The following is a 13,336-nucleotide window of genomic DNA, read 5'->3' as shown; positions in this document are numbered from 1 at the left end:
TTCGATACACCCAGGAGATTTGGAAAAGTCTATCTCTCAAACACTTACACAAATCCAAAATGGTCTTTCCAAAAAATATTGGATCTCCAATAATAAAATCAAGTATCACCTCTATACACGCGCCTCAACTTTCTCATTCTTACTACGCGACGTCTTTTGAATGAAACAAATTCACAATTTCGCAGTTGATGGAAGTGCATCTTATCTCATGATTCACAATCATCTCAATCCACAATCCCTAAACCCTTTCTATACACCATCTCAATCTCAATCTCAATCTCAATCTCAATCTCAATCTCAATCTCAATCTCAATCTCAATCTCAATCTCAATCTTTCATTGTCCATCATTCGTTTTTTGAGCGAGAAACCAGATACCCACACATGACAAGTACAAAACGGTCTGACATCGAGTATTCATTCTCGCTAGATCGACTCTCGAGTTTCTGAATGTTTTTACTTTTGGATTCTGGGGGCTTAGGTTTAGATTCTGAATTGATGGAGTGGTTTCGAGGCCATGATTCTGTGGGGTTGAGTTTATCATGTAATAGGATGTGTGTATATATATAGGTGTATGAATATGAACATGCATATGAATATGATAAATCCCAAGCAAAAAGCATATAAATTGAGAGTCAGGAGTCAGGAGTCAGAAGTCAGAAATAATCAACAACTTCGACCCCCCCCCCTTCTTCCTCTCCCTCTCCCTTCATTCCCTCATCACCCAGAAGAAAACAAGAAAAGAAGAAAATACAAAACTAGGCACCTACTAAGTAGTCAAAATACAACACTATGAACTTACTACCACTCCTCTCATCACTTTACTCTTCCACGCTACCCTACCTACATAATATCTGCAGTTGGATTTCTAATCGAGTTGGAATGTATCCCACCCCCACGTCTCTTATGTCTCTTGCATAGTTTTACAAATCTGCCTAGGTATGTTATAGTTATTCATGAAGGGCCATGCTGGATGTACACAGTACATACCCATCTCCTTGTCATTACAATTACAATTACTATTACAATTCTCACAAATCATGATGACATTTGTACACACTTTATTCTATCCTGGTAATACTCACATTCACATTCGCAGTTGTATTTCCATCTCCATTCCTCTATACCCCTTCTTCTATCATTTTAGAACCGATGTGAATGAATTACCAAGCCTTATATCTATATCCCCAACCCATAAACAAGTAGCAGACCATCCAACCATCTAAACATCCTGACTCTAACCAAGAGAAATGGTTACAGATCAGATATACATTTCGCTTTTACCAGTCTTCGATCATAGTCTATATAGACGGGATGACTGTGGTTTGTTATGGCATGGCATGGTATGTGTATGTGTCATGAGGGGAGTGTGAAATGGGAGTAGATGGATTGTCTCCTTTGATAAACGGGTAAGTATTGAGGATTGGGGATTGAGGAGAGAGAGATAAGCTGAAATGAGATGATATGTGTGAGATGATATATATGAAGAGTTGCCAGACGATAGCACATATTGGATAGGAGATAGGTAGATTTGCAAGTATAGAGTGACTTGGTGAGATGAAACGGAATGAAATAAATGGATAACGGATAAGAGGAAGGACAATATATCGTATGACATGTAAGAAACATGAAGAGAGCAAGAACGATTATCACGTTTCTAAGACTTGAGGATTTGGATTGTAGTAATACAGACAAATACCATCCAAGTTCCTTTCGAATTCTGCATCTTCCATGGGTATCTAATATCTATCATGAAATGCTCACGAAATATGGTTGTGCAAATCGTCTTTCGGACGGGAACAATGCATATTGAACGTATAACGTTGAATACAAGACTGATACAAATACATGTGCTTTGCTTCATGACATGTAATTGAAAAGAGCATGATACAGAGTTACTTGTACTCTGTGAGTGACTACTAGGTCTGCAGTAATTTTATTTTTCTTTGCAAGGCAAGAGGAATTTATCTTGTAGGTGTGCTTTTGAGAATGCACAACAAATGCATTTGGAATTCACGGGCTGCAGTCCATCAATGATATATCCCGCCAAATCACCATTAATACCACTCTCCCAGCATTCCCAGTCCACACAACCTCCTCACCTCTCCACCTTCCCTCCCTTCCCACTCCACTCCCCCCAACTCCCCTCAAACTCGCTCACCTTCCTCCACCCATTCCCCTCGCAATCTGCGCCGCCGCCCGCGACCTCACCCCCGCCTTACAATAAAACACACACTCCACCTCCTTCCCGGGCCTCTCAAACCCAAAGCGATCTTCAAACTCTTCCTCGCTAATACTAAACGCATCCGGATCCGTCGTGATTGAAATATTCACCGCGCTGGGAATGCGTCCTGTTTGTTGCACTTCGAGGGGGTACGGACATCGATGATATGAGTATCGGGATGTGGAGCGGATGCGAGTTTTTGCATCTAGAGGAAGAGAAAGAGAGAGAATAAGTGAGTAAATGCATTTCAGGAGAAAGGGTGAAGGGAGAGGAGAACAAACATCTTCAAAAGTGTAATATTTTGACTTCGTCTCCGATTCCTGCGAATACGATCTCCTGACGTATCCAGATCCTCGAGCCAACTCTCGACCAAAGACCCCCGCATTCATCAATCCACTATCTCGAACCCTCGTACTGAAATTCTTGCTACTGCTCGTGGGCAAATGCGACGTGGAATAGCATTTTACAGACGAAGCTCCCATGCGCGTTTGGAACGCGCGGGCTAAAGTGCGAGATACTCGAGGGGTAGCCATATTCTTCATTTTTGATGCCGAATTATGAAGACAAAGTCTGTGTTCGACGCGGGGTAATTCAATTGACGACTGCGAGGGTGTGTCCGTTTGGGCTATGGTAAAGCTTCCTTTCTATTCGAGGTGTGGTTTTGATGGTGGGATGGATGGAGGGATGAAATATTACCCCGGATTTTAGGTACGTCTAGCGATCCTTGTTGGATTTCGTCATGTCAGTACTAATACAAATGATTGAGTGCACATCAAAATCAAGAAAACAGAGGGTACAGAATGAAATCGCAAGTTATGCTAAACCAAGGAGTTTATTCATTATTCTACAAGACGGCTCACCGGGAGTAACAAATAACTAAACCTCATTCTCAAACGAGCTCACCGGGAGCCCATCCGGAGCAACAACTTGCCATGTAAGAGTTAAAGCACATGAATACCTTTACTTTTTAGAGAGACGATAACTTGGCAAGTCACACAATACTTCAGGAAATTTTTATAGATAAACCAAATTCGGAGCTAGAATCTTGATTCTCGGATTTTTTGAACAGCCGTTGTGAATCAAGTGTATTATAGATCCATGATGGAAGGGTGTATAGTACTTGAAACAAAAGTCGATACACAATGAATAACAGGTTAACATGATAAATTGTACATGATAATGGGTATCGATCTATTTGTCTGATTTTGAAATGACTTATACTCCTTGAAGATATTTCTTCCCCCTTAATTCGGACCAGCCTTTACTTAGTCTCCCCTCAACCCTTCATCCCAAGACAAAAATGTTCCTCGAGATATCTCCAAATTTAAAACAACATCCTACTTGGATTGGCATCCTTGGCAGGATCTTCCCCCTCAGGCTTCTTAGCTACCGGACTTCCATGGGCAAAGAACAACACCTTAATAGCAATTGCCAAACCTGCATGTAAAACAACCACCATGATAAGTAATATTTTGCTTGTCTGTTTATCCGTAGCGCTGAGAACTGGATATAAATTCCTAAGGAGGAAAGCAACGCTCAACCCAAATCCAACTCCTACGAATACCCAATTCATGATTGTAAGGGATGACCAGGAGACCAATGCAACAGGAATCCATACGAGATTGGAGTAGCCGTAAAGAGCGGCGCATTCGAGAAGATTGGCAGATTCGCTGCCAAAATATTTAAGGGCTAGGAAGAGAAGGATTGGAATTACGAATGTATATCCATAGATTAGACCTGCGGCGCCTGTAGAAGAATCCAAGTTAGTATCATGTTCATTCTCTCTAGCCATGAATGCACTTCGAGTCTCACGTAAGTAAAAGAAAAAAGGACCTACCACTTAACAACCCAAAATCGTACGCAAATCTTCCTTCTCCTCTTTCCGCCAGATACAAGCTAACCGTTCCTCCCATGAATAGAATAAAAATAACGGTCGTAGCAATCCAAAACGGACCATACAAATCTGGATTCCCCTCTAACACATCCAAGAAATTTGCACGAGGATATAAAGCTGCCCAACATCGTGCTAGAACGGAAGAGGTATCGACATCGAAGAACTGTGAGTAGAAATGTAGGGACCAGAGGTAGCGCTTCGAGGTATTAGGACCACCTGCAGTCGCTGGAGCGGGGAGGCCAGGCGACGTGGGCTTATTGCGGGATGAGGAGGGATTGTTTTCGAAATTGGAATTGTGGAAGGAGAGATCTTCTTGGAGATCAGTGTGGCCTAGATCGCCCTGGGTTTGTTAGTATGAGAAAATGAGTTTGGATTCAAGACAGAAAAATGAGTCCTGGGGAAAGTAAATGATAAACGTACCTCCTCATCCACATCGACGACGACATCATATCCAGCTCCTGACATTTTGTTTTGCTGCAACTAGAATAATTTAATGTTGTGAGGATTGTTGCATGAGTGGTGTTCTATGTTGTAGCTTGGGACAGCTTGCGAATCTAGAGGTAGGCGCGCTAAGAGATGCAGGCGATATCATCCCTGCAAAGCGAGTGCTCATTCCGCTGATTAGATGAGATGTGATATCAAAAAGTTCAAAACGAATCAAATGTTATTTCATGTAGGTATTCTTGGTAATCGTGTTCTCAAATTCACATAAAGATATCTCTTGACGTTATACTAGACGGGAATCATTTAGATTCATTCATTCAGATACCAATATAATCGATCTGATAAATTTCTTGTGCTTAACAACTTTATATCTTTCACAATAGCCACAGTGCTGGAAAGACTTGTGCTGATCCACCACGATAATAAGACTAAAAACTATTGTTATATATCCACCCTTGAAGATTACCACCGGTTGTTGTATTACCCTTGTTCTACTACGTACTCAGCGATTCATTATCCCACTCCATTCAACTCTGATTGGGTTTCTGATAGAAGGGGGTTTGCCTACCAGACAAGAAATGCATCTTATCTGTGTGTCTTTCGTGTTCCTCATTTAGCTACTAGGTCGTCTGGACATTATGCTGGACCAAGAAAGAATGTCGGAAAGTATTATTTGTCACAAAGTCGTCGCTTGCCGTAACACTGGAGAACGTGTAGATTAGATAGATAGTTCGTTCCCGTGATGCATCCATTTGTCCAAAGCAAGAAGTCCTCCAATATTAGCCCAAAGCTCACAATCGAACTGGAAAATTGAATCAAATTAGTTCAGACAGGCAGGCAGGCACATATCGACTTCAAATTCAACTGCACACGAAAAAGTGTTCTTGAAGATATTTGTAATTGGTGTGCTGAATAATCGTCTCATTGCTTCATTTGCCTCATGCTATTGTTCTCAAATACAGAGCCGGCCACGCAAAGAATCCATTGATACATCCGCGCACCAATCCTCCCTTCCACAATCTCCCTGTGGACCCAAACGCCATAGGAGCGAAACATTTACTTGAGCTTCTTCTTTGGGCGGAGTTGGTTGGTGTGTCCGCACTTCTTCTTTCTGCAGTTGGTAGCACGGGGAGGGAGACGGGCCTAAATTTGTTCATCAGTATTTCGGGACTTGATGGGAAAAATCGGAAAACGTACGTAGCACTTTCTGCAGATCATCTTCTCGCAGTTGAACTTGGAGGCAAGGGCCTTGAGAGATGGTTCAATAAGACCACCACGGAGACGAAGGACCAAGTGGAGAGTGGATTCCTGTGGGCAAAATAATGTCAATAAACCAATTCCGATACTTCCATCTCGTTATCCCCTGCATATACATCCTCTAGCTCCAACAATTCCCAGACATCCAAACTTGTCGATTCAACCCGGAGTGTAAGATAATCGTACCTTTTGGATGTTGTAGTCTGAGAGAGTACGTCCGTCCTCAAGTTGCTTTCCAGCGAAGATCAAACGTTGTTGATCGGGGGGAATTCCCTCCTTGTCTTGGATCTTGGCCTTAACATTGTCGATGGTGTCAGAGGACTCGACCTCAAGAGTGATGGTCTTGCCCGTAAGGGTCTTGACGAAGCTATTATTATATCATCAGTTTTCTATCATTTAAATTCGTGTGTCGATGTCGCAAATGATTCCGAAAATCGTATAATCTCATGGTAGGTGGCGGGTGGGATATCGGGATTTCTTACATCTGCACTAAAATCGCAAACAAGGTCAGTAATTACTCGCAAGCATTTTAAATGACCGCAAGGGCTGTATATACTTACTGGTTGCTGAGGTTCTTCGATTTGTCGTACTTGTCGTGGAAATCTAAATTTCGAAGTCCCAACTCAAGTCGAATATTGCAAAGAATGTGGGTTGGGAAGCGAGAAAAACCCTAGCGCGTTGAGTCACATGACATGACAGTGTACCAACCCTCGAATTTGAGGCTGCCCGCTCATCAAGCAGGTAGCCATCAAGGTGAGAATGATGGGATGAAATTAGGAAGTAATTGATCCTATTGATCCTATTGATAAAAACAGTATTGTGTCTAAAGATTTCATTCGATCATTTCTCTGGGTATCTACAATAAATCCTAAACACCAATGAATCTATTCAAAGCAAGATGGCACCCTTTTCCAATACGTCCGTACCAGAACTATTACCTGTACCCATCTTTCGAAAATTGCACACGAATCAGGGAACCCAATTGCTTCATGCTCACTCTTTCGTAGGAGAATCAACGCCTCTCTCATTGAAATCTTCCTCCCCGACTTCGCCACCCACCTCGACGCCATGTATCATCTCCTCCTGATAAGCGTTTTCTTCCTCACTCTCTTCCTGATCTAACAACGCTTTCCTACGCTCATCTAACATCCATTTTTCCAACTGAATCTCAGTAGTAAAAACACCATGTACCAATTTTTCAATAGAAGCTCCAATATTTCTCGCTATACCAGTCAATAAGAGCATGAAGACATCACCTAACAAGAACAACTTACCAGCAATCTTAAAAAAGGCTTTGGCACTTTCAGGTAACTCTTCAATTGTCCGATATCTTCTATACTTTTCACCTGGGCGAACAATATCTTGGAATTCATCATCATCCACATGAGCTACTGGCTTCTGAAGGGTTAATGTTTTGTGAACTTCTTTGGCCCGATTAATTGGATCCGGATCAACTATTCCCATTGCCGTGTCAGGTATGGTATCCGACAATGGGAAGAGCTCCAAAATGTGCTGGGGAACTGTTCACAACCTTAGTGAAAAGTACATTCAACCAATGTAGTATTTGCTCACCTTTTTGATCTCTGTCGTCGATCCAAGTTTTGTGATACCAATTCATCCAATCGTCCATTTGTTCTCCAGTCATTTTAAAAACATCTGCATCTGTGATTTTGATTTCATCTCCACGTTTCAAGCCTTCAGCTGGATTATCGAACATAATACTTTGCCATTTAGTCCAGTTGATTTTTGCAGCTGTGGCATCTAGATTGCTCTCTGGATGACGGTGTATGTCATCGAATGGCTGGCTGAGTTTTGTGGCAATAACTATCAGACTGGTGAGTTGATATTCTGGATATCCAGTTGTTCCATGTAACCGCTTGTTATGGATTGGGTATGAAAAATTGTATTCCAGAATCTCAGCAAGATGATTTACCGCCATGTAAATGTCAACTGAGAGAGGTTAGATGTAAACAGAACTCTGAATCTTGAGGTTGAGAACACACCTGGAAGACCCAGATCTCTAACACTCTTGTATAGAAGTAGTTTGTGGTTTATTGGGGGAAAAACCATTTCGAAATTGAAATTGAAAAATGAAACCATATCGAGTACCGTTTGATGAAGTCTATGCCCATTCAAGACGCCGTGTATTTCGAGTGCTCTGAAATAATGACCTGGCAATCGAGCTCTCATATCTTTAGGAATTTCTTTAATCTGCATTCCTTTAGTAAATAAGGGAATTATGTCTACGTCCCTCACTTACCGCTCGTGTGTAGATAATCTCATCCCTAGTTGCCCATTTATATATCTCTCCTAAACTTGTAGGCAGTCGCAAAAGTAATATTCCAAGATAGCAAAACCCCAGAGTATCAATCAACTTTGGAAGATTTTTCTTGGCCCTAGATGCTCTCTTCCTACTCATAACAGTCGAAGCTGTACTTCTATACCCCGTCCCATCCGTATCCGTGTCGTCTCCTTCCGTCGTTGACCCAAATTCCGTCCCATACTCACTTCTTTCGTCTCCCGAACCTTGTAAAACTCTCAATCTCAATTCCCATAAATCTCTTACGATAGTTTCTAATTCTTTTGGAAAGCCCTTCGCTGTCACTAACCAGTGGGTTTGTTTCCAAAGAATTAATTGGTAACATTGTAAATAAAGTTGTGTGGCATCACTACCCCCGAAAACTTTTTCCACCTGCTCTTTTTCCTCTCGCCGTTTTCTTGACTTCTTTCCTTGCTGATTCCAGTCATCCTCATCTTGTTGAGTTTGTGTAAAACCCTAGACTGAGTTATTTTACGACTATTTTGGTTTGGAAACGTTTACAAACTGCTTGCTCATGACCTCGTTGACAAAACTTTTTACCATCTTCAATATAGAATTTTCGAGCGCGGCATCCTTCTTCGCTGCATGTCTCCCCTCTGCGAAATTTATGATAATCTATCGCCGATGACATAGCTTATAGCAGAGATTAGCACTTGAAGAGTTTTTGAATCATGACTTCCAGTGGCATATTCAGTACATAGAATCGGGTATCATTTTCCCGAAATCGTTTACGTGGAAAAATTGGCGCTAGAAGCGGGTAAACGTAGCACTTCTTTTTTTATTTAATAAATGTACTACTGGTAGGTACTTCACTAATGGAAATTGCAGATTCATGCGTCTCACATAGATTCTAGATAACTGGGAGATAATTTTTTACTTCGTGAAAACAAACTATGTAGCATGCCCGCTTGACTACGCCGGTCAAGGATATCATAAAACAGCAATTAGCTATGAAATTATGATACTGGGGGAGCTAGGAGAGATAAGATAACCAGTGTGACCAAGTTTTCGTAGATCAAATCGCCCCAACGTAGACCATAAGAAAGCAGATATCCGGAAATATCATATTCCTCTGAATTTGAAGGACCTTCGAGTGAACAGATATTCACGCAAAACAACCCATGCTATTGCGAAAATCTCGGTACCATTCCTTTTCAGATATTTAACCAGATTTTGGTGCCTCCTTTCCATCGATAGCGAGTTGCTCACCCATAGCAGTGAGGACAATGACGTCTAGAAGAGGGATTTGTCAGTAATGGGTTGAAAATTTTCCGAATATGCGTTACTTACTAGTATCCTTCTCGGAGTCCCAAAGACTACGGATCTTTTGTCCGACCTCTCCATCTGGCAACTTGACATCCTCCTTAAGTTCACCTCCTTCAGACATCAAGGAGAGGAAATCATCATCAGTGATGTTGAGCTTTGAAAATTCGTCAGCGAACGCGCCCAACAATTGACCATATTTTTATATTCTTACCAATTGGTACTCGATACGGGAAACGTTGGGGACATCCATGTTGTGGGTGGATGGGCAAAGTTCTTCGAGCTTCTTTCCGGTGAAGATATCGGTGGCGACGAGATGGACTTTGGCGTGACCGTGCTTACCAGTCTTAGAGGTAGACATGTCGATGATCTTGCAAGGGCGGGTCTTGATGCAGACGAATCCGTTCTTTCTCAAAGCAGAACATTGCATGGGGTAGGTGGTGGATGCACCAGCATCGGCGGAATCGAAGGTGTGCTCATGCTATCAGAAGGGGAAAAAAGGTCAGCTATCAGGTTTTTATCATCTTCGTCGTCGTTGATTTTGGTTGATATGCACGCAAAGCGATTTTTGGTGGGGGGAAAGAGTTCATGTGCGGGGTGAAATCGACACACAGAAAGAAAGGACAAAATTTATCTTACTTGAGAGTCATCAACTGGGGCTTCTCCAGACATCTTGAGAGGTATTCGGGGGGTTTGGGGAGTTAGAATAAAAATTGATAGAGTTGAGGAGTCGTGATGAGAATGATTGCGAAAAGATTAGGAGGTGTGGAAGAATTTATAAATTCGAGGAAGAACAGAATGTGGTGTGTGGAAAGGAATCTGGTCCTGGAAAGATTGGTAGATTTTAGCGACCATTAGTTCCAGTTTTTTTGTGAAAAAAAGTCGAGGGTGGAGATATTTCAACCAATTAAATTCTTTCATTTGAACTTCATTCCTATTACGGTTATTGGATAAGTCGGGCATGGAAGAGTGGCTGAAAAATACAAAGCTGCTTCTCCGACTTTGGTTGGCTATCTCGATCAACTGGTGTTGTTATATTACATTTCGGGTTGATTATTCAAAGCCACCTGGGCAGACTTGGATGCAAAGTGAGGGGAACACTGATCACATGACATCACCTCGATGATAAGTACTGACTAAGAAGGGAAGAGAGAGTGCTTTGAACGAAGAAAAATAGACGTTTTAATAGCATATCAGCACATTAGTATATCCAAACTCTCAAGCATTTTACTTGGGTATATCCACAACTTCGTCGGCCAGTCTTCTCTTATCAACGTAGGTACTTCAGGTAATAGCCACAGACACCAGCCACAAAGCAGAAGTGGCTTGAGAGGCAAAACCATATTCCTTATCGCTATCGCTATCAATTCATACATACATACAATCAGTATCATAACAATTGTACAAAGCTTTCAACAGCAGCTTGAGTAGGTAGGCAATAAGAGAGGTACTTGTTCGTGTTGAGAAGTGATGTTTGAGTTGTTTTCCTGGTATAACTTCTTCAATTGAGGAAAGCATTTTCATTACTTTGCTTTGTTAAGTGTTTACAAAGCTTTGGGTATGCCATTTTCGATAATCTGGTCTGTTCCATATCGATAAGCTGAAGCTCCCTTTTGTTTATACTTAACTGCTTTATTCAGATGACACCAGGAGTAACACCTCCGATATTCCACACAAATCCTCTTCACTTCAATTTATTATTGGCGCATGGGGAGAGGAATTAACTGCTTTACATTTCGACCATCAGAATGTGGTCACTAGATCGATTATCCGGACATACAACACCTTCTGCCTCTCCACCTCCCCCATTAAATAGGATCCCAAATCTCCCTCGTCGACCGAGTCATCTTGTGCCATCTCCAGTTGGTGGTAGACCTCCTTTCAATCCGAGATCGTCTTCCCTGTCGTTAGTCTCCAATGACTCTAATTCATCCTTGCTATCATCACGGAGACCCAATGGTTCGAACCTCAAACAAGCAGTCATATCTCCGAATGTGCCTGATCCTTTAGAGGTTTTGGGAACACTGTTGAACAATGGGGAAGGCGCAAAGTCGCCATCAACGAAGAGCTTGGAGACTACAAATGGGACAGTTGCTCCCATTAAAGAGGAAGATGATGAAGGCGAATGGGACTTCGGAGGGTTAAGTCTGCAAGACATTGTAGCAGGAGAACCTCTCGATATTGAGGTTGAGCATGTATATAAATCTCAAACACTGGAGGAATGTATGTATAATACTTCTTAAATTGCAATGCGCAGTTGCTGATAGCTTCAACAGATGAGCGCGATAAAGAAAAGTTCGAAGACCTCCATCGATCAATTCGCGCCTGCGATGACGTTCTTAATTCAGTCGAAATAAACCTCACCAGCTTTCAAAACGATCTTGCTATGGTTTCTGCGGAGATCGAAACTCTACAAGCACGATCAACGGCTTTGAGTGTAAGGTTGGAAAATCGCAAAGTAGTAGAGAACGGACTTGGGCCAATAGTGGAAGAGATCAGTGTCTCCCCAGCTGTCGTTAAAAAAATCGTGGATGGAGCTATAGATGAAGCTTGGGTTCGAGCATTAGCGGAAGTTGAGAAACGATCAAAGGCAATGGATGCTAAATCAAAGGAGCAACGTGTTATAAAGGGTGTGAACGATCTTAAGCCTTTGCTCGAGAATCTAGTTTCCAAAGTAGACTCACCTATCCTGATCCCTCCTACAAATAAAAATATTGACTTTTTATATCTAGGCACTGGAAAGAATCAGAGATTTCCTCGTTGCCCAAGTAAAAGCATTGCGATCGCCCAATATAAATGCACAGATTATTCAACAACAGCACTTTCTTCGCTACAAAGATTTATATGCATTCTTGCATAGGCATCACCCGAAGTTGGCTGAAGAGCTTGGTCAAGCATATATGAATACAATGCGATGGTACTTCCTTAATCAGTTCACGAGGTATCTGAAGGCGTTGGAAAAGATCAAGCTTCATTTATTAGACAGACACGATGTGCTCGGATCAGATGATGGGTCTCGTAAGGCTACCCTTCTTTCAGGATCCAAACAAACAGGTCCACCGCATGACGCATTCAATCTAGGTCGACGAATCGACCTTCTCAAAACCCCAAACCAAACTGCACTTCCCTCCTTCCTAGCCGAAGAAGACAAACAAACCCATTACATGGAGTTTCCTTTCCGTAACTTCAACCTAGCGCTGATTGACAACGCTTCCGCCGAATACTCCTTTCTTACCTCTTTCTTCTCTCCCTCACTAACCTATGCTACCATCTCCCGATACTTCAACTACATCTTCGAACCCACTTTTTCCCTCGGCCAATCTCTCACCAAGTCTCTCGTCCACGAGTCCCATGATTGTCTGGGTCTCCTCCTATGTGTGCGCTTGAACCAACACTTTGCATTTTCTCTTCAACGCCGCAAGATCCCCGCTGTAGATTCCTACATAAACGCAACATCCATGCTCCTCTGGCCACGCTTCCAACTCACAATGGACATCCACTGCGAATCCGTCCGCACCCTAACATCCGCCCTTCCTACCCGCAAACCCTCAGCTTCAGAACAAGCTAAACAATCTGCAGCTCCACACTTCATGACCCAACGTTTCGGTCAGTTTCTACAGGGCATCTTGGAATTAAGTACGGAAGCGGGAGATGATGAACCTGTAGCGAGTAGTCTGGCAAGATTGAGAAGCGAGATAGAAGCATTCTTGACAAAGTGCGCGGGGGTCATGCCGGATAAGAGGAAGAAGGAACGATTTTTGTTTAATAACTATTCGTTGATTTTGACAATTGTAGGGGATGTGGAGGGTAAATTAGCTGGGGAACAAAGGGCGCATTTTGAGGGGTTAAAGAACGCTTTCGGAGAGGGTATCTGACCCTTCACTTCTTTTTGACACTGGATTAAAAGTTTTTGAGCGTGTAAACTTGTCAAGGCGT

General features: G+C 42.3%; 4 protein-coding genes across 4 annotated transcripts; 1 reads left to right on the top strand and 3 right to left on the bottom strand.

Annotated features, from left to right (window-relative positions):
* Nucleotides 1-3,546: 3,546 nt before the first annotated feature.
* Bfra_004681 (putative yip1 domain family protein) lies at nt 3,547-4,581 on the bottom strand (the record flags this gene model as incomplete). The annotated part of the gene is made up of 3 exons (XM_037335080.1): nt 3,547-3,968; nt 4,060-4,456; nt 4,537-4,581. The coding sequence occupies 3 exons, from the start codon at nt 4,579-4,581 to the stop codon at nt 3,547-3,549; spliced, it is 864 nt and encodes a 287-aa protein (XP_037193614.1).
* Nucleotides 4,582-6,810: 2,229 nt separating this feature from the next.
* Nucleotides 6,811-8,768, bottom strand: Bfra_004680 (putative ubiquitin-60s ribosomal protein l40 fusion protein; the record flags this gene model as incomplete). Its single annotated transcript, XM_037335079.1, has 6 exons — nt 6,811-7,040; nt 7,092-7,337; nt 7,390-7,767; nt 7,821-8,028; nt 8,078-8,593; nt 8,643-8,768. 6 exons carry the CDS (start codon nt 8,766-8,768, stop codon nt 6,811-6,813), a joined length of 1,704 nt encoding a protein of 567 aa, XP_037193613.1.
* Nucleotides 8,769-9,042: 274 nt separating this feature from the next.
* On the bottom strand, nt 9,043-10,170 carry Bfra_004679 (putative eukaryotic translation initiation factor 5a-2 protein). Its single transcript, XM_037335078.1, has 4 exons — nt 10,040-10,170; nt 9,615-9,881; nt 9,428-9,557; nt 9,043-9,370 (listed from the first exon to the last, which is right to left on the bottom strand). Exons 1-4 carry the CDS (start codon nt 10,070-10,072, stop codon nt 9,300-9,302), a joined length of 501 nt encoding a protein of 166 aa, XP_037193612.1. The 5' UTR covers nt 10,073-10,170; the 3' UTR covers nt 9,043-9,299.
* Nucleotides 10,171-11,148: 978 nt separating this feature from the next.
* Bfra_004678 (putative vps52 sac2 family protein) lies at nt 11,149-13,275 on the top strand (the record flags this gene model as incomplete). Its single annotated transcript, XM_037335077.1, has 3 exons — nt 11,149-11,623; nt 11,677-12,074; nt 12,133-13,275. The coding sequence occupies 3 exons, from the start codon at nt 11,149-11,151 to the stop codon at nt 13,273-13,275; spliced, it is 2,016 nt and encodes a 671-aa protein (XP_037193611.1).
* Between the last annotated feature and the right edge of the window lie 61 nt (nt 13,276-13,336).

The sequence above is a fragment of the Botrytis fragariae genome, assembly GCF_013461495.1.
Source record: "Botrytis fragariae strain BVB16 chromosome Unknown tig00000050, whole genome shotgun sequence".
Classification (NCBI taxonomy): Eukaryota; Fungi; Ascomycota; class Leotiomycetes; order Helotiales; family Sclerotiniaceae; genus Botrytis; species Botrytis fragariae.
The sequence above is the reverse complement of the archived record's forward strand: the minus strand, read 5'-3'. Positions and strand labels throughout refer to the sequence as shown.

What these genes read in the sequence shown, in the direction of transcription:
- Bfra_004679 (XM_037335078.1), bottom strand. Translation starts at nt 10,072, where the DNA reads ATGTCTGGAGAAGCCCCAGTTGATGACTCTCAA. An exon ending in CCCCAGTTGATGACTCTCAA is followed by an intron (nt 9,882 to 10,039) that starts GTAAGATAAATT and finishes CCCTTCTGATAG; the next exon opens with CATGAGCACACCTTCGATTC. An exon ending in CCCGTATCGAGTACCAATTG is followed by an intron (nt 9,558 to 9,614) that starts GTAAGAATATAA and finishes GAATTTTCAAAG; the next exon opens with CTCAACATCACTGATGATGA.